At 40.1% G+C, this 25,792-nt stretch overlaps 1 protein-coding gene across 2 annotated transcripts in view; it reads left to right on the top strand.

Moving 5' to 3' along the window:
• The window catches only part of LOC132400980 (inactive tyrosine-protein kinase 7-like), a 180,076-nt gene that overhangs the window by 141,295 nt on the left and 12,989 nt on the right, over window positions 1-25,792 (top strand). The window contains exons 7-16 of one of the 2 annotated variants that reach the window (XM_059982636.1): window positions 702-968; window positions 3,463-3,596; window positions 4,756-4,891; window positions 10,205-10,324; window positions 15,426-15,572; window positions 16,174-16,324; window positions 16,458-16,585; window positions 16,711-16,911; window positions 21,737-21,892; window positions 23,709-23,941. In XM_059982636.1, coding sequence (XP_059838619.1) covers window positions 702-968; window positions 3,463-3,596; window positions 4,756-4,891; window positions 10,205-10,324; window positions 15,426-15,572; window positions 16,174-16,324; window positions 16,458-16,585; window positions 16,711-16,911; window positions 21,737-21,892; window positions 23,709-23,941 — 1,673 coding nt within the window. The remainder of the gene's footprint in view (window positions 1-701; window positions 969-3,462; window positions 3,597-4,755; window positions 4,892-10,204; window positions 10,325-15,425; window positions 15,573-16,173; window positions 16,325-16,457; window positions 16,586-16,710; window positions 16,912-21,736; window positions 21,893-23,708; window positions 23,942-25,792) is intronic. The other variant, XM_059982637.1, reaches the window with a different exon arrangement.

Raw genomic sequence — 25,792 nt, 5'->3', positions numbered from 1 at the left:
AAGATTTAAAAATCTGCCAGGCCCCATCTGTTTACTGTTGAAGAATATTAAATTGGAGTAATTCTACTTTTGATGTGGTAAATTTAAAAAGTACAGCATTTTCATAATTATAAATTTAAAAAATTAAATGCTTAAAATATTTAAGTGTTTCTTTTGAGAGCAGATTATAATTGTTAACAGCAGGAACAGAATGATGCCCTTTGAATATGAGCAATTTAGTCATTGATCTGTACAGCACAGAAATGGGTCCTTTGGCTCACTGTATTCACTTTGGCCATCAACCACTCCCTAATCTTGCACACATCCTAGTTTATTGTTGCCTACATTCTCATAAATCAATTCTGTTTCTGTCTAGTCACAGCAGACAGAAGTGGCCAACAAACCAAAAAGCTCACGTGTCATGTAGATGTAAAGGGAAACTGAAGCACTCATCCTAAGGAAACATTGTTGTCACCAGGAAATGTGCAAACCTCATGCAGATGATACTCTTAGGTCAGAAATGAACACGGCTCTCTGAAGATGTGAAGCAGTGGCTTAAGTAGCTGTGTGTCTGCGCCATCCTTGAATAACTAAAAGCTTTCCTCAAACAGTTGTTATGAGCTTTAATGTACCAAAATGATGCAGGAAAATGTAGGTTCGTAAAGAATTTAAAAAAATAATTAGCTGCTTTGTAACCGTTTTATTTTGCGTTTGCATCTTAGAAATCCATGATATGCTGCCATTCATTCCAAAAATTTTGATTGCAAATACCACAAAAGACATTGAATGTTCACCTCCAAGAGGACTACCTCTGCCTGAGGTGTCGTGGTACAAGGGTAGTGTGCAAGTTCCAGCTGAAGGTCGTGTCTATCAGACTGGGAATAAGCTGGTTTTCAATCAGACAACAGAGCAAGATTCAGGAATTTATACCTGTCGTGCAAGAAACAAAGCTGGAGAGAAGAACAGTGAGCTGAATGTCACTGTAGCAAGTAAGAGACATTTAGTTTTGTTTTAGTTATATCCTGAGTAAATATTTCACAGCAATGAATTTCTGTTAAGGTTCAGTTAACATTAGAATGCAGGTAAAGGCAGCCAGTATACACACACTGAGATTCCATAAATAGCTTTGGGATCAGTGGCGAAATTTACTTCGAGGGGGTGGTAGGGAGGGAATGGTTGGACAGAAGAATGGAAGGAGGAAATATTTTCACAAGAGATTTCTTAATCATGAATTAGGTGGCGCATGAACCATATGTGTGATTGCATGTTGTAGAATAGGCTGTTCCTTGCACAGTTCTCTGGGATTAATGCCCCCGTCCCCAACAATAAAGAAAGGCTGAATTTTTTTTGAGTTAAGGAGCTTGTGCTTTGTCTGCTGAAATGTACCTTAGCATTGTACCCTCATACAGAAGTGGATAGCAGCCATTTTAATCAGAATAAGAAGGCTTGATTATTAATGGATAAATTAACTGATCATTTTCAGAGCAGTGTTAAAGGAAGCTGTATTATGCACCTTAGGTTCTGGATCTTCCAATATATTTAAGCCAGTGTTTTAGCTCTGTTAATACCTTCATCTGCATCAAACCTGACACTTGCAACAGTAACAAATTTCTGAGCCCGAAGGGGAATAATAAGCTTATTTCTATAATTACTATTCTAAATGAAATGCAGGAGTGAAAACTGAAATTTGGACAAGGGCTGAATTGGGCCCAGATATAATGACACAGTTTCAACAAAGGCTATTTTATCAGAGTGCTCACTTAAATTTTAAAATACTTGGTATCTTATGCATACAGGACCATGGATGGACAACTCACAACAGACTTAGCAAAGAAAGATGAATCTGGCTTATTGATTACTGCTTGCAAAGTCCCCTCAATCATTTTATATTCTCTTTATTGCCAATGGGCAGATAAAAGCTGGAGTGCTTTCAGAGATATTCTTCCACCCGCCAGTGTTGTTACGTGTGGTCATTTGAGTTACTGTTGCCTTCCTGGCTTGATGCAGTCATTCTGCTCTGACCCCTATAATTAACAAGGCATTTTTGCCCACAGAGCTGCCACACATGTTCTTTTGTTTTTTGCACCATTTTCTGTAAACTTTAGAGACTGTTGTGCATGCAGATCCCAGGAGTTTAACAGTTCTGAGATACTCAAACCACCCAGTCTGGCACCAGTGGTCAATCTACAGTCAAAGTCAATTAGATCAAATTCTTCTCCATTCTGTTTGATTTGAACAGCAACTGCCCTACATGACCATGACCATGACTTTTATGCATGAGTACCAGAGTACCTAATAAAGTGGCCACTGAGTTAATGTGCAGTTTGTCCGGCATCCTCAGGTAAAAGACATACATGTGCAAATGTGTCTGAGTGCCAGACTCCATTGCACCAGTGAACTCATGATACCTGCAATTCATTAAAATCACCACTGAACATTCAGCTCATAAAACTTTTTTGTTCCTTAGATGCAAGATGACAGTGCAGAAGTGGTAAGATGTCTGGGACTGAATTGAAAAGGGTTTGGTCTGAGTGTGCAGGTCTAGTGTGAGCTCTGCAAAAGTGCTATTTCACATTAATGTATTAAATGCCATTTTCACAACAGGTGTTTAATCCTCATTAGAAGTAGGTATCCTTTTTTAAAAATAAGTACAGGCGATTCAGCAGGTGCTGGAAATCCAGAGCAACACATACAAAATGCTCGAGGAACTCGACAGGTCGGGCAGTATCTATGGATGGGGTTAAACAGTTGACATTAGGGCCTGACCAAACCCTTTTCAATCCGGTCCCAGAAATCTGATGCAATGGAGTCTGGCACTCAAAATATTGACCATAGGCATTTTGGGTGTTTTTCTCCCCATCCCCTTCTCCACCCACATCCAATTCTTTAAGCTTTCCTCCTTGAACTCTCTATTCATCCCTTACTCCCCTTCCTTGTTTGTTTTGAGTGTAGTTCATGATTTCAGATGGTCTGGAGAGTGAATGAAAGCATACTGTCCTAGGTGGGCCATTACAGCAAACCTGGCCAGTCCCAGTTTGTGGAGATGCAAGAGACTGCAGGTGCTGGAAGGAAAAAGGATAGTTGACGTTTTGGGTCAAGACCCTTCATCAGTATTAGTGAGGGATCTCAAACCGAAACACCAATTGTCTATTTCTCTCCATAAAATCTACTCTAGTTCCTTTGTGTGTTTTGACCTCAGTTTATGTATGTCGGTACTGGAGCTTAAAAATATGCAAGCACTATTTTTCTTTCCAGCAACTCTCAGAAAAGGGAAATCATTATGTTCAGAGCCCCTCTATACCACACCTCATAATATAGTAATTCTCAATCATCCAGAGAGTGTGATTTCACTTAATATCTTGATGGTAATAGTGCCTTACTCTGTAACTGATCTAAAGTCCTGATTCTTTCCTTGAAGTATAATGGAATTGGAATGTTGAGTTTGTCAAATTTCCTCTTGTGAATCTTTCTTTCCATACATAGCAATCCCAGAGTGGGTGGTCAAACCATCTGACTGCCAGCTAGATGAAGGAATGCCTGGATTTTTGCCCTGTAGCACTCGAGCTACCCCAGCTCCCATCATAACGTGGTTCCGGAACAATGTGGACATTTCTGGTGTAAGTATGTCACACATCTTCAGAGGCATGTGTGTAGTTTATGTCTGGCTCATGTTGACAAAGAAGGAATAACTAAATATTTATCTTTGCTTCCTTGGAAAGAAGTCATATTGTTGAGATACAGCTCTATGTACAGACAGCTGCACATAGATTGTAGATTTTACCCGAAGAGCTGGGGTTTTAAGTATTAATCCTAATTTTTGTGGGCTATTTAAGCACAGTGGAACATCTTTCGTTAATGTAGACTGGAGCTTACTCGCCATCCCATGACTTTCCAAAGTTGAAAATTAGCTCCTTAGTCTTTGCTGTATTAAGAGACAGGTTGTTCTCTAAGCATCAGCTCACTAAGTTCTGTACCTCCGCTCTGTACGCTGATTCATCTCTGTTGGAGATCAACCCAATCACTGTTGTGTTGTCTGCGAATTTGACGATGGTATAGGTGTCAAGTGCAGGTACATAGTCGTACGTGAAGAGGGAGTAGAGTATGGGACTCAATACACAACCTTGTGCTGTACCAGTATTCAGGATAGTAGTGGAGGACAGGTGAGGACCCAGTCTCACTTCCTGTGAACGCTTTGACAAGAAATTCAGGCCCCACTTGCAGAGGGATGAGCTGAGGCCTAGCTGGTGGAGTTTGGAGATGAGTTTGCTAAGAAGGACAGTATTAAAAGCAGAGCTATAATCAACCAACAACATCCTCACCTATGTGCCCTTTCCCTCCAGATGTGTCAGGACAGTGTGAAGAGCTAATGAGATGGCATCCTCCGCAGACCTGTTTGCTTTATAGGCAAACTGGTGTGAGTCCAGTGTAGAAGTAATAGTGACTTTAATGTGACAGAGGACCAATCTCTCAAAGCACTTCATTATTATTGGTGTTGATCATAAGGAGAATGTTGCTGAAGTATTCCTGGAGTTAGAACTATTGAATTCTGAGCAATAGAATAAGATTTGTGAGCACCTGTCTCAACAGTTAACTCTATTTCCACGTCACGTGATAGCTCCATTAGAGATTAGCCAAATTGTACAGAGTTTGAGTGATCAATGCGAGTTTGTATTGCTCTTTGCTCCCTGCTTCCCTCTCCCTCTTGACAACTGTTGCAGACTACTGTTTTGGTAAGGCTATGAATTTCATTGGCTCCTGATTTTTGTTAAATTACAGGACAGCCGGTTTGAGCAGCTGGCCAATGGAACTCTGCGTATTAATAATGTGGAAGTATATGATGGAACTTTGTATAAATGCCAGAGCAGCACCCCAGCAGGGTACATCGAGGGATATGCTCGTGTCCAAGTCCTCGGTAAGAGCAAGTTGCTATCTGTAATAATTTTTACTTCTGAAATCTGCCAACTTGTTTGGGCCTGAAGTAATACCCAATTTCAGGACATCTGAATAGGAAACTCAAATGATAGACAAGTGGTACTGCTCATTTGCAGCATTTTTTTCCCCTCATTTATCAAAGTATATTTTTTTCAAATTATGTATACGAAATAAGCACCATGGAACCTGTTCAAGAAAACATCAAACACCCAATGCACGAAAAAGAACAAATTGCACAAATAGCAAAAAACGAGTGAGCAACACATAGAATATCAAACATCAAACTAGAAGACCAGTAGTATTTAGTTTAGTGCCGTGCCACTGGCCCACTGTAGGCCGCGGGGCTATTCTTCGCTGACGTGCCCCAGTCCGCATCAATTGTTTCGATCAAACAGCTCAAAAGCAGCAAAAAAAGTGACCAGAATCTAAGGTACAAGCAATATGAACCTCAAAGTACATGTGCGTACACTACAATTAAAAACTTGCAGCAGTATCACAGACATGTATCATGTAAGTAGCACTCATAAGAAAAACAAATTAATCATAAGTTATACTCAATTTTTTATACAAGAAAACACATGTATAACAATCGAGTCCAATTCAGTGCAAAGTGGTCAAAGTGGTTACAGTATAGTTGCTAAACTATACTGACTAGAGTTTTGTTAATTGGTTCAAGGAATGAATGCTTAAAGGGAGAGTGGGAGTTTTTTTTTTAAAAAAACTGGTTTATATGGGGCTTCGGATGTCTGTACTTTCAACACAATGGTAGCGGCGAAAAGATGGTGTGGTCCAAAAAGATGGTGTCTGCTGACCATCTGAACCTCCTTAATTTCCTAAGGAAGTAAAGATGCCGATGCAATTTCCTTATGATTGCATCTACATGTTGGGCTTAGAACAGGTCATTCAGGATTTTAAAGTTGCTGACTCTGTCCACTGCAGATTCCTGTAGGTTTGTTCATGTTCATTGTCTTTGCCCTTCCTGCAGTCAGTAATCAGCTCTAGATTTGCTGACACTGGATGAGGAGTTGTTTCTGCAGCACCACTCAACCAGGTGTCCTATCTTGCTATGGCAAAATGAAATAAAAGATAAAATCCTATGGTGTTACAGGAAATAGTCTAGCATAGATAGAGGAATGGCTGACAGACAGTAGGTAGTGAGTGGGAATAAAAAGGGGCCTTTTCTGGTTGGCTGCCGGGGACTAGTGATGTTCCTCAGGGGTTAGCATTTTCACATTGTTCGTCAGTGATTTATATAGTGGAATTGATGACTTTGTGGCAAAGTCTGCAGGTGATGTGAAGATCGGTGGAGGGGTAGGTAGTGCTGAGGAAGCAATGTGATTGCAGCAGCACAAATTGGAAGAATGGGCAAAAAAGTGGCAGATGGAATACAGTGTTTGGAAATGTATGCTAATGCATTTTCTTAAAAGGAACAGTAGTGTGGACTGTTATCTAAATGTAGAGAAGGTTCAAACATCAGAGGTGCAGACGGATTTGGGAGTCCTCGTGCAAGACTTCCAGAAGGTTAATTTACATGGTGAGTCTGTGGTAAAGAAGGCAAACATTATTTCAGGGGGCATAGAGATAATGCTGAAGCTTATAAGATACTAGTCAAGCCGCACTTGGGAGTATTGTCAACAGTCTTGAGCCCCTTATCTCAGCAAGGATATGTTGTCATTGGAGAGATCCCAGAGGAGGCGCGTGAGGATGATTCTGGGAATGAATGGGGTTAACATATGAGGAGCATTTGGAAGCTTTGGGCCTGTAGTCACTGGAATTTAGAAGAATGCACAGGGATCTCATTGAAGCCTACTGAATTTTGAAAGCAGTATATAAGGTGGATGTGGAGAGGATGTTTCCTTTGATGGGGATATCCAGAGCTAGAGGACACAACCTCAAAATTGAGGCACAACCTTTTAGGACAGAAGCAAGGAGGAATTTTTTAATCAAAGAGTGGTTGGTGAATATACTCTGCCGCAGGCTTTGTTGGAGGCCATGTCTGTGGGTATATTTAAAGTGGAAATTGATAGATTCCTGATTGGTTAGGGCATTCAGGGATAGGTCTATGGGGTTGATTGGAATCCGGGATTATCCATGATGAAATGGTGGAGTGGATTCAATGGGCTGAATAGCCTAATTCTGCTCCGATGTCTTATGGCTTTATTGTAAGAGAGTAGATCAAGGAGCTAACCACACAATCTTAAGATACACCTTGATCAGGGAGAAGATATTTCCAATCTTCAGTGATTGAGGTCTGCCGATGTTGAATTTGTGTATCCCAGTACAGAGGTCTGGGTCTTGAAGCTTCATGATGAGTTTGGAAGGGATGATTGTGTTGAACACCAAGCTGTAGTTGATAAATGAGTTTCTATTGTTCAGTTTGAAGAGCCAGAGAAATTGCTTCTGCCGTCGATCTATTGTGACAAGAGACAGATTGTTACAAATGTAGGCCATCTCTGAGACAGGAGTTGATTTGCACCAAAAATACCTGATCGTGGTCGATTTTCTTGCAGTACATTTCCATTTATACTAACCATGAATTTACTGAGGTGACAAATGTCATGTTGATACAAACTTGGGTGCAATTGAGAATAATATTGGATGGAAAAGACACTTCAATGGAATATTTAGAAGCCGATTGGCAAGAAGGTGGCAGGTGGAATATAATGTCAAAACAGAAAGCAAAACAGAAAAAATGTTTCTTTTAACTGCTAATAGATTGGGGAAATGTTCAAAGGTTGTCTTTCTGCACGCAATGAAATTTACATTGAGGTGCATCAAGAAATCAGGAAGATGAATGCTAAATTGGTCTTTGTCATATCTTGCTGTACTGATGTAGGGCACTGGTGAGATTGTACCTGAATTATGTATTCAATTGAGTCAGAGAAGGTAGGCAGGATTCTAACCTATACTTCGGTGTATAGGTGTTCACCAGGTAGAACATGGATAATAGTGAGTTCAGTGTGGGGGTTTTCTAAAATTCTAGTGCATGATGTTATCAAGAAGGTGGCGGTGTTGGAACTGTTGAATAAGTTTCTTGGTTATGATGGGATTTGTTTCAGGCTGTTGACAGGGACAAGAGAGGAGTTTTCTGGGGCCTTGACAGAGATCTTGGTATTTCCTCAATCCATGAGTGAAGTCATGAAGGACTGGGGGATAACCAATGTTGCTCCTTTTTTTTTAAGAAAGGCTATTGGGATAATCCAATTGTAATTGTAGGCTAGTGGGTCTTGTGTCAGTGGTGAGGAAATTATTGGAAAGTTTTTGAAGGAGTAGGATGTATTCACAATAGGAAGCGCATAGGCTCATTAGGGATGGTCAGCATGGTTGTGTCTTATGAATGGTTAAGTTTGTTGAGGAGGTGAACAAAGATAATTGATCAGGTTAGGGCAATGGATATTATGTAGATGAACGATAGCAAGGCATTTGACACGGTCCTTGAAGGTAGGCTGATCCAGAAAAATAAGGCACATGGCATGCATGGTGACTTTGTGGTTTAGATTCATAGTTGGCTTAGCCATACAAAATGTTGGAAGTTTGTTCCTCAGATTGGATGTCTGTGATCAGTAATTTCTCTTGGATCAGTATTATGGCCTCTGTTTGTATGTACAGTAGCTGAGCTGATTAGTGAGTTGGAGTTGAAGCAAAAATTGATGGAGTTCTGGGTAGTGAGGAATGTTGCCAAAGGATGTAGATCAATTGGAGAAATGACAGATGTAGATCAATCTACAATATATATGATGGATTACAGTTTGGAAGGGGAAAACATGTTGTTAATGGCAAGACCCTTAGAATGGTGCGAGTATGGATGTGCCAAGTCCAGCTCTCTTCAGCCTCTTCAAAAAGTGGAGGCATCTGTGAGCTTTCCTGACTCTGTAGGTTGTGTATGATGTGCACTCCCAGGAGTTCGAAACTGCTTGTAATTTCCACTGCTGTGCCACCAATGTGAAGTAGGGTGTTAGTGCGATTGTGTCTTCTCCTGAAATCCTATCAAGAGAGGATGCTACATAGCACCCACTCCAGGACCACCAGACTCAAAAACAGTTACTTTCCCCAAGCAGTAACTCTCCTTTGGCTAGTTGACATTAAGGAAGACGTTATTTGCCTGGCACCAAGCCTGGAGCTTTTCCACCTCACCACTGTTGTGTCATCCAGCAGGCTTGACAATGTGATTGCTCATGTGTTTGGCCATGTGCAGCCATATGTAAACAGTGTACAGCAATGGGTTCAGCACCCAGCCCTGGGGGACAACTGTGTTGAGGATGATGAGGAGAAGGAAGAGTTGTGCATCCTGACTATGTGAAGGTCTGTTCATTAGGAAGTCCAACATCCAGTTGCATAGTGGTGAATTTAGACTGAGGAGTAGGAATTTGTTCACCAAGATCTGTGGGACAAAAGTGTTGAATGTTGAACTGAAATCCAGAAACACCATTCTGACATGTGTCATTGTAGGTATGTCTGGGCCAGGTGCTATGGCAACTGTTGTAGAGCATAACACAGATAGAAACAGTTGTTTAACCATTCTGTCTGTGACCTGAATTGGCTTAGTGACTGGTAGAGTACCTCCCACCTCCCATCTACCTTTCTTACCAATATGAACCCCATTCCAGCAGGGAATCAAATGTCTACCCTAACAATGAATTTTAGTAAACAACACACACAAAATGTTGGCGGAACACAGCCCTTAGGCCAATCACCTTTCCTGCTCTTGGCTTCACCCCACCCCCTCCTGTCTTCTATCATTTCAGATCTCCCCTCCCCCTCCTACTTCCAAATCTCTTACAATCTTTTCTTTCATTTAGTCCTGACGAAGTGTCTTGGCCAGAAACATCGACCGTGCTTCATCCCATAGATGCGGCCGGGCCTGCTGCATTCCACCAGTATTTTGTGTGTGTTGCTTGAATTTCCAGCATCTGTAGATTTCCTCATGTAATGAAATTTAACAGGCAGTTTAGTCATGAAGGGCTTCACAGCAAAGCTCACTTGATAAATATGATCAGCAGGAATCTTCACCTTTTTATTTTTTGTTTCCTTAACTGAAATGATCTTAGCATCCCTATTCTTACTGTGGCTGTCATAAAATAATTCAGCAGAGATCACAAATATAGTTGACATAGTTTGTCTAGTGCAGACATTTCCCACCAAACCATTATTAGAAAGTAATTACACTATCCAGTGAGGTATAATTTTTCTTTCTCTTGTATCATTCAGGGTGCTCTATACAATTACTCATCTGTTTTCCATCCTAATGGCCAAAGTGCAATGTGCTGAAACACTTTCTTGTTCCATATTACAGAGAAGCTGAAGTTCACGCCAACTCCACAGCAACATCAGTGTATGGAGCTGAATAAGGATATGACAATACAGTGTTCTGCTACTGGCCGTGAGAAACCAGCTATCAGATGGAGCAAAAGTGGTGAGATCTTCTTAATAAATTTGTATCTCGGACACCAATCAGTAAATTACTGTGAATGTTAAGCTTGTTAGGTTTACTAAACATTTTTTTAAAAAAATAACAATTTAGAATTTTTCTTTAGTATATTTACTTTGTCAAAGAATTGCATAGATTTCATGCCTCATCGTGAAGCTCTCTCAAAAGCCTTCTGCTTTGTTGCCACAAATGTTCCTTTTAGTACATTCGCAGCAATTGTTTCTTGAACTTCTGTTGAAGCTGTTCTCTTGTGTAAAGATGACTCAGTTTTCACCTCCATTTTTTCCCTTTCTGGAAACACTTGATGTGTTTACTCACTCCACCTTAACCCTATATATTTATTCAGTGATAAAGCGCAGAATAGGCTCTTTTGCCCTGCAAGCGGCACTGCCCAACAACCCCTGGTTTAATCCCAGCCTAATCAGGACAACCCTAATCGAGGTTGTAGACATTGCTTTGTGGATCCAGAACTGGCACAGACTGGTTGTAGACGGGTCATATTCTGCATGGAGGCCGGTGACCAGTGGAATCCCTCAGGGATCTGTTCTGAGACCCCTACTCTTTGTGATATTTAAAAATGACCTGGTTGAGGAAGTGGAGGGATAGGTTAGTAAATTTGCTGATGACACTAAGTTGTGGATAGTGTGGAGGGCTGTTAGAGGTTACAACGGGACATTGATAGGATGCAAAACTGGGCTGAGAAGCGGCAGTTGGAGTTCAACCCAGATAAGTGTGAAGTGGTCCATTTTGGTAGGTCAAATATGATGACCAAATATAGTATTAATGGTAAGACTGTTGGTAGTGTGGAGGATTAGAGGGATCTTGGGGTCTGAGTCCGTAGGACACTCAAAGCTGCTATGCATGTTGACGGCGGTTAAGAAGGCATACAGTGCATTGGCCTTCATCAATCATGGGATTGTGTTTAAGAGCTGACAGGTAATGTTGCAGCTATACAGGACTCTGGTCAGACCACACTTGGAGTACTGTGCTGAGTTCTGGTCACCTCACTATAGGAAGGGTGTGGAAACCATAGAAAGGGTGCAAAGGAGACTTACAAGAATGTTGCCTGGATTGGGGAGTATGCCTTATGAGAATAGGTTGCGTGAACTCGGCCTTTTCTCCTTGGAGTAACGGAGAATGAGAGGTGATCTGGCAGAGGTGTACAAGGTAACGAGAGGCATTGATCCTGTGGATAGTCAGAGGCTTTTCCCCAGGGCTGAAATGGCTAGCACGAGAGGGCATAGTTTTAAGGTGCTTGGAAATAGGTACAGAGGAGATGTCAGGGATGAGTTTTTTACACAGAGAGTGGTGGGTGCATGGAATGGGCTGCCGGCAATGGTGGTGGAGGCGGAAACAATAGGGTCTTTTAAGAGACTCCTGGATGGATACATGGAGCTTTGAAAAATAGAGGGCTACGGGTATAGCCTAGGTAGTTCTAAGGTAGGGACATGTTCAGCACAGCTTTGTGGGCCGAAGGGCCTGTATTGTGCTGTAGGTTTTCTATGTTTCTATGGGACAATATACAATGACCAATTAATTTACTAACCGGTACTACTTTGGACTGGGAGGATACCAGAGCACCTAGAGAAAACCCATACATTCCACAGCAAAGATAATCTCCTTGTAGAGGATAGTGGAATTGAACTCAGAAGTCTGATGCCCCACGCTGCAGTAGTGTGTGCTAACCACTACGCTACTATGGCATCCCATATTGGAGCTGAGTTGGTTCATTTGACCTCCATTACAAGTGGATTTAGAGTTACTGATTTCTAGAGTTTGAATTGGGGCCATTTTTCTTTTGCAATTCATTTTGCTAAGATGCTAATGTGGTTATGAAGTTGCAAATATGATAACGTTGATATTTTTCCTGTAGATAGGTGACCAGGACTGCACACAACACTCCAAATTTTGCGCCTCTGTCCCAACACTTTACTCGATACTCTAAATTGTGAAGGCCATGGTGCTAAAATCTTTCTTTACAACCCTATCTACCTGTGACACTGCTTTCAAGAACTTATGGTTTGTATTCCTAGATCTCTCTGTTCACTGCTGTCCTCAGTACTCTACTGTTTGCTAGCTATAACCTGGTTTGTCCTCCTAAAGTGCAACACCTCATACTTCTCTGAATTAAATTCCATCTGCCATTTTTGCAAAGCTTTGTTGGCCTTCCTCACTGTCCACGCCACCTCCGATCTTGGTGTCATCCGCAAATTTGCTGATCCAGTTTACCACGTCATCCATCTCATTGATATAGATGAGACTCAGCACTGATCTCTGTGGCATACCAATAGTCACAGGCTTCTAGTCAGAGAAGCAACCACCTACTACATCTACGGCTTCTGCTGCAAAGCCAAAGTTGATTCTAGTTTGCTCCCTCACCTTGAATGCCAAGCCACTGAACCACCTTGACCAGTGACCCATGCATGACTTTGTAAGAGGCCTTACTAAAGTCTTTGTAGACAACATCCAGTGATTTTTTCCTTCCATTAACTTTACTGGTAATCAGCGTTTTTAAAAAAAAACATTTAAGACTGGTTATACACAACTGCCCATGCACAAACCCAATTTGACTATCCTAATTTGATCTTGTCTATTGGTATTGGGAGGGGGCTGGGGGAGGGGGATGTGGGGAGGCTGGCACTGCACAGGATTGAAATAAGCTCCAGAAAGTTGTAAACTCAGTCAGCTCCATCATGGGCACTAGCCTCGCCAGCATCCTGGACATTTTCAAGAAGTGGTGCCTCAAAAAGATAACATCCATCATTAAGGACCTCCAACAGCCAGGACATGCCCTCTTCTTGGGGAGGAGGTATAGTAGCCTGAAGGCGCACAGTCAGCGATCAAGGGAGAGCTTCTATTCAGGTTTCTGAATGGACATAGAACCTCTCACAGCCTCACTACTTTTTTCCCCACCCCTCTTTTTGCACTAGTCATTCAACTTCCTAATATATACAATTTATTGCATTTTAGTTTTTATTATTATATATTGCAATGTACTGCTGCTGCATAACAACAAATTTCTCGACATATGCTGGTGATATTAAACCTGATTCTGGTTTTGATTCTTCAAGTGGACCAATTTATCCCTTGCTATCGTTTTGTTCTGAGTATATTTGTAGGCACCCTTGGAATTCTCCTTCACTTTGTCTGGCAGAACTATTTCATGTCTTTTAGACCTCCTGGTTTCACTCTTAAGTTTTCTCTTGTATTTTTTTATACTTCTCAAGCACCTTATTTGTTCCTTACCACTTATACCTGCTATACACCACCTTTTTCTTAACCAGGGCTTCATTTTCCCTCAAAAAGCAATGTTACGTAAACCTGTTAGCCCTGGAAGAGAGTTCAGTATCCCAAAATCTGAATCACTCCCTCTGTCATCACCTTAGCCACACATTAAACTTGTATTATCTTCCTATTTTTGGCCTCAATAGTACAGGGTACAGGTAGCAATCCTGAGATCACAATCCTAAAGGTCCTGTCCTTAACTTAGTATCTAACTCTTTGAACTCGCTCTGCAGAACCCTGTTACACTTTTTCCCTATGTCATTGGTACCAACATAGACCATGATCTTTGGCTGCTCAACCTCCTCCTTGAGAAAGCTGTTGACAATCTGAGATGTCCCTGCTCCTGGCATGTTGAGGGCAATATAGCATCAGGGAATCTCATTCTCACACACACAGCCTCCTACCTGTTCACTAACTAGTAAATCCCCTTATCACGGCTGCTCCCACCTTCTGCGTCACACTCTGTATCAGAGACCTGACTGCTGTGCTTTCTTCTGTCAGATCATCCTTCCTCACCCCTCTCCAACAGTGTTCAAAGTGATGTACTTGTTACTGAGGGAACAGCTACAGCAGTACTCTGCACTGACTGTTTATCCCTTTCCCTTTCTTGATGGTCACCCAAATACCTGAATCCTACACGTCAGGTGCAGTTATTCCCTATGTCTGCTATCAGTCAACCCTGTACCCTCCTGACTGATCTGGAATTCATCCAACTCCAGTTTTTTAATGCAGTCTTTAAGAAGCTCCTGCAAAAGGAGCTTTCCACTGTTCTCACTGTCATTCCCAATGCTCAAATTGCAATAAAAAAGAACTGACTAGAAACTTAATTTAGCCTCTGCCTCTCCTTGCCAAAGTCAGTCTCAAACTCCCCATTCTAACCTTGCCTCACTCCAATAATGGTTGCTTCCAAAATGGCCACTCCACTGAAACCCAACTTTTTATTGGTCCTTGCCAAGTACAGTACCTTATCACCTAATTTGATCTCAAGTCTGCTGAGAGTCTTGACTGGCCCTGCTTGCTGAAAGACTGTTATTAGTGAGTGGCTAAAAAATTGCAGCCCAGGGTCAAAGAAGAAAAGTGGAATGAGTGTGGATGGGTGCTTGATGTTGGTGTGGAGGCAATGGTCAATAAACCTATTTCTGTGCTGTGTAACTCTAAAATTATCCATCAACAATGTTTGTGGAAAAAATATTTCATGAAATTCTGAAGTATTAGTGGATTTTTATTTTGATTGTAGGTGGCCATTTAAAACAGATGTCTAAAATTTATTTATTTTTTGTAACAGTTCCCCTTGCATTTTGGAGCTTTGATCATTGCTTGTGGGTTGTCTCCCTCTTGGATGTGACAATCGTTTTTTGGACAACTTTTATCTTTGACTACTTTAGTTGCTCAATGGAGAAAGAGAGCTAGGAGTGAGGACAAGCTGGGGAATTAAATTACACTTTATGATGATCTACACAATTGTTTTGAATAAGGGTTGCAGGCATCATGAATGCATCCTCCTGAAGATTCTCCTCCACTGTCAGTGTTTCCAAGACCATTACTTCACAGAATCACAGAAAACTTATAACACAAAGTAGTCTTTTTGGCCGATCGTGTTCAGGCTGGTTGAGAAACCTACTCAATCTAATCCAATCTGCAGGGATTTTGTGACTCAATCACTCACCTTATGAACTGAATGAGTTAGCTTTTCGGCATTTGTTTTCCTTCCAATGTGCATACTTGATGGTGCGAGCTTTAGAATTTGCCAATGACTTTGATTTAACAGCAGAATAACTTCTGTTACTTTTAACTGGTGCAGATGGCAGTCATATATCCCCTCACATCAGGCAGAAAGCTGGATTATTGCACTTCACCAATGTGACCAAAGATGATGCTGGACAATATACCTGTATTGCATCAAACAGTCAAGGAGAAATCAAAGCATCTGTTCGCCTTATTGTTGCAGGTATGATTATTTCATCCACTGGCACCTTCATCACCTTCACCAGTAGGTCAACCCAATGGGACAAGCTTCTCACGCAGCAGAATAAAACTAATAAATCACCTTGTTAAATGCACAGTGTTTTTCTGGAATACGTAATTTAATTTTAAATTACCTTCACTGATGGAAAGGGAATAAACAGTAATTTATGGGACACTGGATAATTCAGTTTAATCTTTGAAATATAAAGTACCATAAGTTTAAACAATAGTTAAACTGGATGGCTTACTATTTACTTCAGTTACAATTCAAAATCAAGGACCTGTCTTCCCAGTGTTCTTCATGATTCAGATGTTTGTGTGCTGGATGGGATAGAAAGCTTTGGAGATGATGAATGTCAGCTGCCAGGGAAGTTAGGCACAAGGGTAAGAACAGTGTGGTGGGCAGGTGGCGGTGGAGCTAGAATCAAGTTTCTTTCTATATCCAACCTAAATTATGCCAGGCCTGGAGGAACCTGCTGCTGGATGTTAGAGTTTTCCTAAAGGGTGGGGGGTGGAATGAAGCACACTTCTCAATCCACATCCTCCCCAGATCCTATACACCATACATTTGTGTCTTTCCTTAGTCTTACCGAAGTTTAAGATGGAGCCGGAAAACACAACTGTGTACCAGGGATACATTGCAGTGCTAAACTGCCAAGCCACAGGGGAACCACAGCCTAACATCCATTGGAAAGTGAAAGAGAAGATCTTGGACTCCAATAAAGGCTCACAGAGGTAGGAAGCAAAATGAGCAAACCCTCTCGTGTGGCACCAAAGCCTTCATGTGCTGGAATATTGCCTTAATCATGAATCCCTTCACCAGCCATAACTAATTCTAATGGTGTTGTTTCTAAATATTTTATCACAGGGTACGGAAAATGGATAATGGTTCATTGGTAATCTATGATGTCAATGCAGAGGATACAGGGAAGTACACATGCATTGCTGGCAACAATTGCAACATACAGCACCGAGATGCTTTTCTCTATGTTGTTGGTATGTATTGACAACAAATAAACAGTTTTTTCTCATTACTTTACCTTTGACTGCTGATTGTCAACTGAAAGTTGGAATCAAAATCCTAAGTTTGTTTCATGATCTTTCTATGCCTATTCCTGCAGAAAAACCAGCTGCTCATGGTGATGAAGACAAGCAGCATACTCCATACAAGATGATTCAGACAATTGGCCTTTCTGTTGGAGCTGCAGTTGCCTATATTATCAACGTACTGGGTCTCATGTTCTACTGCAAAAAGCGACGAAAGGCAAAGCGATTGAACAAAGGGCCAGAAGGGGAGGAACCTGAAATGGAAGTGCTGAATGGTAAGATGCATGTACACTTTGAACCATTAGCCAATAAGCTGCTGGTGAAAATCAAGAAAATTCTGCCAATGCTGGGAACACTCACAGGTTAGACAGGCTCTATTCATTTTTGACAGGAACCCTTGTCAGAACTGAGAGAAAGAGAACAAGTTAGTTTCATTTGCAGAGGTAGTGGGGGATGGATTCCTAGGACAAGAAGAATTTTACCTAGTGATTTAAGATCTGATTCCAAAAAAATCTATGACAAATTTACATCTCAATAAAACAACAGAAATTAAATTACTGAATGATCATTATTGAGGCTTTATGGGTGGAGCTGAGAAGTAAGAAGGTGAAACATAGAAACATAGAAAACCTACAGCACAATACAGGCCACGATGCTGTGCCAAATATGTACTTACTTTAGAAATTACCTAGGGTTACCCATAGCCCTCTATTTTTCTAAGCTCCATGTACCTGTCCAGGAGTCTCTTAAAAGACTCTATTGTATCCACCTTCACCACTGTCGCTGGCAGCCCATTCCACGCACTCACAACTCTCAGCGTTTTTAAAAGAAAAACAACTTGCCCCGATGTCCTCTGTACCTACTTCCAAGCATCTTAAAACTGCCCTCTCATGTTAGCCATTTCAGCCCTGGGAAAAAGCCTCTGACTATCCACACGATCAATGTCTCTCATCATTTCATACACTTATCAGATCAGCTCTCATCCTTCACTGTTCCGAGAAGAAAGGGCCAAGTTCACTCAACCTATTCCCCAATTGAGGGCATGCTCCCCAATCCAGGCAATGCCACGAATTACTGACAGCCAACCAGAAAAGGCCCCCTTTATTTCCACTCTTTGCTGTAAGTTAGTGGATCTTTCCTGCAACAGCACGAGCTCTTATCTTGTTGAGAGCCTCATGTTTGGCACTTTGTCAAATGCCTTCACTTGGTAGGCTGCTCGAGAAGGTTGGATCACATGGAATCCAGGGAGAGCTGACTAATTGGATATACATTTGGCTTAATGGTAGAAAGCAGAGGGCAACAATAGAAACGTATTTCTTGGACAGGAGGTCTGTAGCTAGTGATGTGCCTCAAGGGTTGGTGCTGAATCTATTGATGTCTGCCATCTATGTCAACAATTTGGAAAATTATATGCAAGGCGTGGTTAGTAAGTTTGCAGATGTCACTGAAATAGCTGGTACAGCAGAAATGAAAAATGTTATCAAAATTACTTGGGGAATTTGCTCATCGCAGTAAGTGAGCCAATGAAACTCAAATGGAGCATAATCTGGATATGTCTCAGGTGTATCATTTTGAAAAGTAAAACCTAGGAAGGACATTCACAGTGAATGGCAGGGTCCAGGGAGGATTGTAGAACAGTGGAACCTTGCAGTACAGGTGTATGGTTAAGAAAATAGTCATGAATTAGAAGCCATAGGTTGAAATTGAGAAGGAAAGATTTAAGAGGGCATTGAGGGCAACTTTTTTTTACACTGAAGTGAGCTGTCAGAGGAAGTGGTTGAGGAAGATAGAATAACAGTTTTTAAAAGACAGTTTGTAAGGTATATGGATTGGAAAGGTTAGAAGGTTTTGTAACAAGTGGTAGCTAATAGAACTAACTTGGATGGGCCATCTTGGTCAGCATGGACCAGTTGGACCAAAGGGCCTTTTTCTGGCTATTAGCGATCACCTTTTATTTTAAGGTTGCTGTGTTTTTGTGAGAGATACACCAGTAGTTTAGCTCTTTCAGCTTGCACCATTTGGAAGTCTTCACGACTGTGACCAAGTTCTGTACACTTATCAGCTCTTCACATAGTGGAAGTGTGTCGATCCCAAATGTGAAATTTACCTGTTAAACCTGTATTCACAAGTGAGTTTGAAATTTCCATTGGCACTGTGCATGTAAGTATTTATTAAGTTTACTCTAAGAGAGAGTGGCACTTCTTTAGGCTCTCATCAGAGCAAATAGAAAGTTCAATAACTTTGAATTACCTTTTGAGTGCTTTACCTTTACCTTTGCAGATTTTCTATTGAATAATAAGCTTGTACTGGGACCTGCTGAATATATGTTGGGAAAACTTGTTTTCAAATTTAAGGTCCTTATTACGCCAAATAAATACAAAAAATAAAGAGTCCAACATAAGAAATGAGTGGTTTGCATTACTGAACAATTTTATTAAGGCTTGCTCTCATCAGAAATATTAAAGCAGGGAGAAAGAGGGCAATTCTCGAGGGGGAAACAGTTTTAGTTGTTTAGCATACAGGTTATTCCCGTATTAAGAACTTATGGGCACCTCCTACATCTGAATGAACATTAATAATATTATTAAATTGACAAGTCTTCATTTCTAATCTGTAAATATCTAAAAAAAAAGAGATCTGGGCAAATTATATTTATTAGATAATTGTTCAAAAGACCTGAAGCAACTATCCAAAAATAAATCAGAAAATCGTAGTATACCTTTAGTCTTCCAAACTAAATAAGCTTGGTCTATAATAGAGGGATGAAAAAAGAAATTGGATACAATAGGAATTGCTAAAACAAATTGATTCAACCCAAAAAATTTCCAGAATTGAAATCATATACATGAAGTGTGTTTAGCTATCGGATTGTCAATTCATTTAGAAAGAGCAAAAGGAAGAGAAGTCCTTAAGATAGAACCCAATGAAAATCCTTGTACAGATTTAATTTCCAGATTTGCCCAATGAGGACTAGGAGATAAATCCAAATCCCCTAACCAACATTTCAAATATTGAATATTAATTGCCCAGTAATAAAGTCTAAAATTTGACAATGCCAATACACCTTTTTTGACTTCTGTAAATATTTTTTTACCTAACCTAGAATTTTTATTCTGCCATATATATGAAGAAATTTTGGAATCAACATTATCAAAAAAGGATTTCAGGATAAAAATTGGTACTGCTTGAAATATATATAAGAACTTAGGTCGAATTAATGCTATTAAGATGATTATTTTACCTATCAATGATAAAGACAATGGTGACCATTTAGTAAACAAACATTTAATCTGATCAATTAAGGGTAGAAAATTAACCTTAAATAAATCCTTACTTTTTTTGTGATTTTAATCCCTAAGTATATAAAATAATCATTAATTTAAAAGGTAAATTTCCATAAATTGGAACCTACATATTTAGGGGGAACAATTCACTCTTAAGATTCAACTTATACCCAGAAAAATTACTAAACTGAGCCAACAATGATATAAATGCAGGAATGGATTTCTCAGAATCAGAAATGTATAATAACAAGTCTCTTCTATTATATTTAAGACCCTTCTATTAAATTTGAAAAGACTGGGAGGCCATTTATTCAATATTTTCACATGATGTAATTTGACCCTGTTCCAATCCTATTTTTTTCTGGTTCTGATTTTATATATGTAGAGCGGGTCGGAGTTGGGGACACTGATGATTTTTTGTCTTTTCTTAGACACTATAATCTGCCCATGTTTTTTTTCTTTTTTTAATTAGTGGTTAGTTTGTTAGATTAGTTCTTGTTTTTTGGGGTAATCATATTTTTTTCTTTTTCTCTTTTTTTGTTTTTTTTAATATGGATATACCTAGATTTTTCTTTGTCTTGTCTATATTATATTTGTATCTTGTATGATTTGGGAAGACTTAACTACATTGTACTTATTGCTTATGTATCCTTTTGTGCTCATTTTAGATTTTGTAATTTTGTAATTCTAATAACTAGGTATCAATCTTATTATGTTGATATTAATAAAAAATTGAAAAAGACAAGTCTTCATTTCTACAAATGCAGAACTAGATTCCCCCTGTCTCTCCACTTTTCAGGATTATTCTTGAATGCTTTTGATGCCGTTCAGTACAATACTTTGGAGGTCTAGTTGCCGTGTGTAGAGATTTTTGTGATGTGATATATATGGAAGCATGTGAAAGCTGAATTTGTTCATTACCTGGGAATGGTCTGCAGTGTTACAGTGCCATGAAATGGGTTGTTCAGCCTAGCCATTCCATTCCATCAAGCACCCATTTACACAAATCCTACATGAACCATTTTATTCTCCACATTTACCTAAATTCTTCTACTAATCTACATCAGATGACTAATTAACCTACCAACTGACACGGATTTGGATGTAGGAGGAACCTATATCATCCAGAGGAAACCCACATGGTGTTAGGGAGAATGTGTAGACTCCACATGAACAGCATTTAAGGTTCTCGCAACACACAACATGCTGGTGGAACGCAGCAGGCCAGGCAGCATCTATAGGAAGAAGTACAGTCGACGTTTTGGGCTGAGACCCTTCGTCAGGACTAACTGAAAGAAGAAATGGTAAGAGATTGAAAGGGGGCGGGGGAGATCTGAAATAATAGGAGAAGACAGGAGGGGAAGGGATGAAGCTAAGAGATAGAAAGTTGATAAGCAAAAGGGATACAGAGCTGGAGAAGGGGGAGAATCATGGGACAGGAGGCCTAGGGAAAAAGAAGTGGGGGAGGGGAGCACCAGAGGAAGATGCTGAGCAGGCAAGGAGTGATTGTGAGAGGGACAGAGAGAGAAAAGAAAAAAATAAGGCATGAGGTAAGTAAGGGGAGGAGGGGCATTAACAGAAGTCAGGGAAATCAGTGTTTAAGGTTCTCACTAGTTCAAGGGTGAAGCACCAATTTCACCAGCTGTATATTATTCATAAACACATGACTTGGTCATGTGAGGATTAAACTGGACAATGAGATGTGTGAATGGGAAGTTACTCGATTTGAATAGTTATCGTATATGCATAACAGATTATAATGGTGCAAATGGCTAGATGAAATGTTTTAAATCTATCTTTTTCTTTTGAATGTCAGGTGGCACTGTGCAGCAGAACGGCCAGTTAACAGCTGAGATTCAGGAGGAAGCATCTATTAACAACATCACTATGACAGTGGTCCCCAACAAACGCCACAGTGTGCATGATAAACTGCACTTCCCTCGTGCAAACCTTCAGACAATCACAACCCTTGGTATGTAACAAGACAGGAAATGCATGAGGAAAAAAAATTGTAATATATTCTTCCATCCCTTTTCCACCATTTTTCTGGAAATGGTGATAAATTCCTTACTCAAAACACGAGAACGTGAGAAAATTAATATAAACCGGCATCAGCTCCTCTTTTCTATCATTTCTCCATAATCTTATCTCCCTCAATCTATCAAATATTTATCCACCTCCATTTTAAATACTTCTAATGATCGAGCTTCCATTACCCTAGTGATTCAACTTCTGTGCGTAGTTTTAAGCACAGAAAATTCCAGAGATTCACTATCCTCTACACAAAGATTTACAAGTACCTCCATTTTAAATGACTGGCCCCTTAGCTAGCAGTGTATGTATGTTCCCTTGTTTGATGCTTTCTTAATCATAATATCCCAACGTCTACCCTGTCAAGTCCCCTTAGGATCTTAAATGTTTGAATAAGGTCACTCATTCTTCTAAACTCCAAGAAGTACAGAGCCAAGCTCTTTTAGTTTCCCTTGTGACAGCCTCTTCTTCCCTGGAATTAGCATGGTGAATCTCCATTGTACTGCCTCTATTATTAGTGGGGTTTTTTTTAAGTTAAGGGGACCAAAACTGTATACAATATTCCAGGTGAAGCCTCATGAACAAAACCTTCCTTTGTGTTTTAAACTTAAACACTTTGCAATAAGGGCTGAGATGTCAGTTGCCTTCTTAACTACTTATCAGAGCATATAGTTCACAAGGGTGGTTATGTTCATCAATAAAGTTGCTATTCAGAACATGTTTTATTAGTAGGCTAGCTGCTCTCCAGGTTGGCTGCTGCCTACAAGTTTTGTGGGAGGTATAGTGTAAATTTTCAAGTTCTGTTCATGGATGGTATTTTGGGATATCTTAATGGATTAGCTTTTGAGTTGTTAGTTGGGGGGGGGGGGCCTGGTTTCAGTCTACTCTTAAAGGCCAACAACTCATCTGTTTTTCTTTGCCAGAGTTGTTATATGTTTCAATGTCAAATACTGTTTGTATTCTGCAAAGTTAAATTGATACAAATTACATATTAAATCTTGGAGCTTTATTTGTTTATTTTAAACCCAGGTAGTTTAGTGATGAAGAATTTGAAAAAAGTACTGCACACCCTAAATGGCAGAGTTGATGTGTAAAGATAGTTTAATGCTGTAATGCAGAATATTACAAGTCAGGAAAGTTGCAGGTTCCATCCTGTTAGCTGCTGTTTTTGCTTCATATGATGTGTACTGAAATCAGATGCAGTTGATTTCAACAGAGAGTGAGCCAGGATCATGTTTCTATCTGCTATTCAATCATAAACATGTGCATGAATATTACGTGAGGCTTAATCTGTCACAGCTGTGATCCCACTCAGGGCCAGAACATAAAGACAGTGAGGCCATTAATCCTCCACACATGTATTGAGCCTGAATGAGTGTGTGAAGGAAAGGAGTACATGAGTGCTGCTTTTAAGGAAATGTCTAACCTACAATTCTTCCTTCAAAATAAACAATCTCTTAGTTATTCACTGTCCAGAAATCTGTTTCTTCATAATCCATTTTGACAGATCAGCATACACTTATTTCTATTTATTGAGGTACAGTGTGAAATATGCCCTTCCTGTTTATACTACGTCGTACATAGTGTACTGAGAGAGACCTATCCAGTTTAGCTCCTGTATGTAGAATATATGATCTTATTTAGTTTTAAGTACCAATTCTGCCAAAAAAAAGAAATCAGTGATTCCACATGCAGTGTGGTACATGTGTATTAAACTGGGTACCATTCAAACTTTGGTCTTCTGTTTGTAACTGCAGGAAAAGGAGAGTATGGCGAAGTGTTCTTGGCTAAAGCCAAAGGGATTGATAAAGGTGAGCCAGAGACAGTAGTCCTGGTGAAGAGCCTAACCACACGAGATGAGCAGCTACAACTGGAGTTTCGGCGGGAGTTTGAGATGTTTGGTAAAATGAATCACAGCAATGTTGTAAGACTGCTGGGCCTCTGTCGTGAAATGGAACCACAGTATATGATCACTGAATATGTCGATCTGGTGAGATACTCAAGAGGAAGTGTTTCTATCATCCTTTTTATTATCTTTGTAATTGAAATTGCCAGAATGTTTAAGGTAGAAATTGAAAAGTTCTAAACTAGCACATTCTGTCAACCATCATTATAAATGTCTAATTAGCTTGTACATCAAGAAACAAGTGAATTTGTTGCCTTAAATAATAATTCCTTCACAGTTTGCAAGTGGTCTCCAAGTTAAATTATGTATATAAATCAGTGGTTGCTTTTATCTGAACTGGTGATTCATACTTGGTGTCAAGCCAAGCTTACCTCTGGGGGTTCATGAGATCAAGGTTCAATGTGGAGACCTAAGCACCCAACCTATACCAACACTTCAGTGCTATTTTGAGGGTATACTGTATTATCCTTTGGTTGAACCTTGTAAGCTGAGGTAACATCTCCCTCCAGAGGTGAATCTGAAAGGTGAATTTTCAAAGAAAATCAAGGGAACTGAAATAGTGTCCCACTCAATGTTCAATGAAAACACTTATCACAAGTTCAACTTTAATTGACATTGAATCATACACGACTACCCATGAATACAGCCAAATGACAGTGTTACTCACTAATTACTTCATTTCCATTGGTGGAACATTATTTCCTGTGCCACAAGAGCACCAATACTTCCAGCTGTATTGATTGTTGAATGCCCTGGACTATGAAAGATTATGAAGTACATGTAAAGAAAGTAGTGCAGTTCTGTTCTTTGTGAACCCTGTTACACTGAGTTCTTAAAAATCTAATACTGTACATTACAGTAGGAATTATAGAAACTTGCATCTATAATTATTATTAAAGATGTCAAACACTATTCATATGCCCACCCTAATACAGTTTCTTTTGTTAACACATTCAGTCATGATTAGGTATTAGATCAGATATCACAACCTAAACCATACATTAACATCACTTCACATTACCACTTGTGTATCTTGCAGTTTCTATATTGTAGTCAGGAGTGAGAGATTTGGACCTTATCACCTGAAGTTAACGTCATGATCTCTGAGCCAAATTTTCCTTTTCAGTAGAGGATGTCAAAAGCCATGATCAGTTTCCAGGCAGAATAAAACAAGCAGAATAAAAGGTCGGCCCTGATTATGGAATGTGTTCTTGTTGGTAAACTGCTAACTTTTCAATGTCTTCAGCTGTGTGCATCTGAAGACTCTCAGTCCTTCAAGATCCCAATGCCACATCATTGCATTGACCAATTCCTGCTATTCTGTTATTCTTCACTTAATGAGCTACCACTGTTTCTGGTTAAACCTCGCTTTCACTTAAACACGCAAAGAAATCCTTGTTTTCAATGGTGGAAACACTCAGAAAAACAGATGTATTTTTTTGTTTGTATCAGTTCAAAGACTCTTTGATCTGAAATATTAACGCTCTCCTCCTTCCACAGATGCAGACTGTTGTGCTAAGTGTTTACTGCATTTTTCATTTTGTTTCAGGTTTCCAGTGTCTGCAGTTCTTTTATTTTTTTTGTTTTTACACACATTTTCTAATCTAGCCCCACATTCTTTGGTCCTCACCTTTCTGATCTCGTGCTGGATTCCACTGTTCAACAAACTAGCTTTCCCTACTTGGCCCCTGTGCCTTGGGGTGCTCCCTGCTCCCTGCATCCTTCTTCAGTTACCCTTTCTTCCTTCCTCCCTAACTGTGCAGCTCTCCCCCCCCCCAACCATTTGCTGTCCCTCTGCTCCTTCCTCACTCCCACACATTTCCTCATCATCTACTTAAATAGCCTGAAATAAACTAGCTTTTGCCTAGAAGAGCAAAGTGTATTCTTGTACTTAGTCTGGACAATGCCAGCGTGTAGGCGGTGTGGCACACGGCA

This window comes from Hypanus sabinus, chromosome 10 (genome assembly GCF_030144855.1).
Source record: "Hypanus sabinus isolate sHypSab1 chromosome 10, sHypSab1.hap1, whole genome shotgun sequence".
Classification (NCBI taxonomy): Eukaryota; Metazoa; Chordata; class Chondrichthyes; order Myliobatiformes; family Dasyatidae; genus Hypanus; species Hypanus sabinus.
Note: the sequence above shows the minus strand (reverse complement) of the source record. Positions and strands in the feature narration are given on the sequence as shown.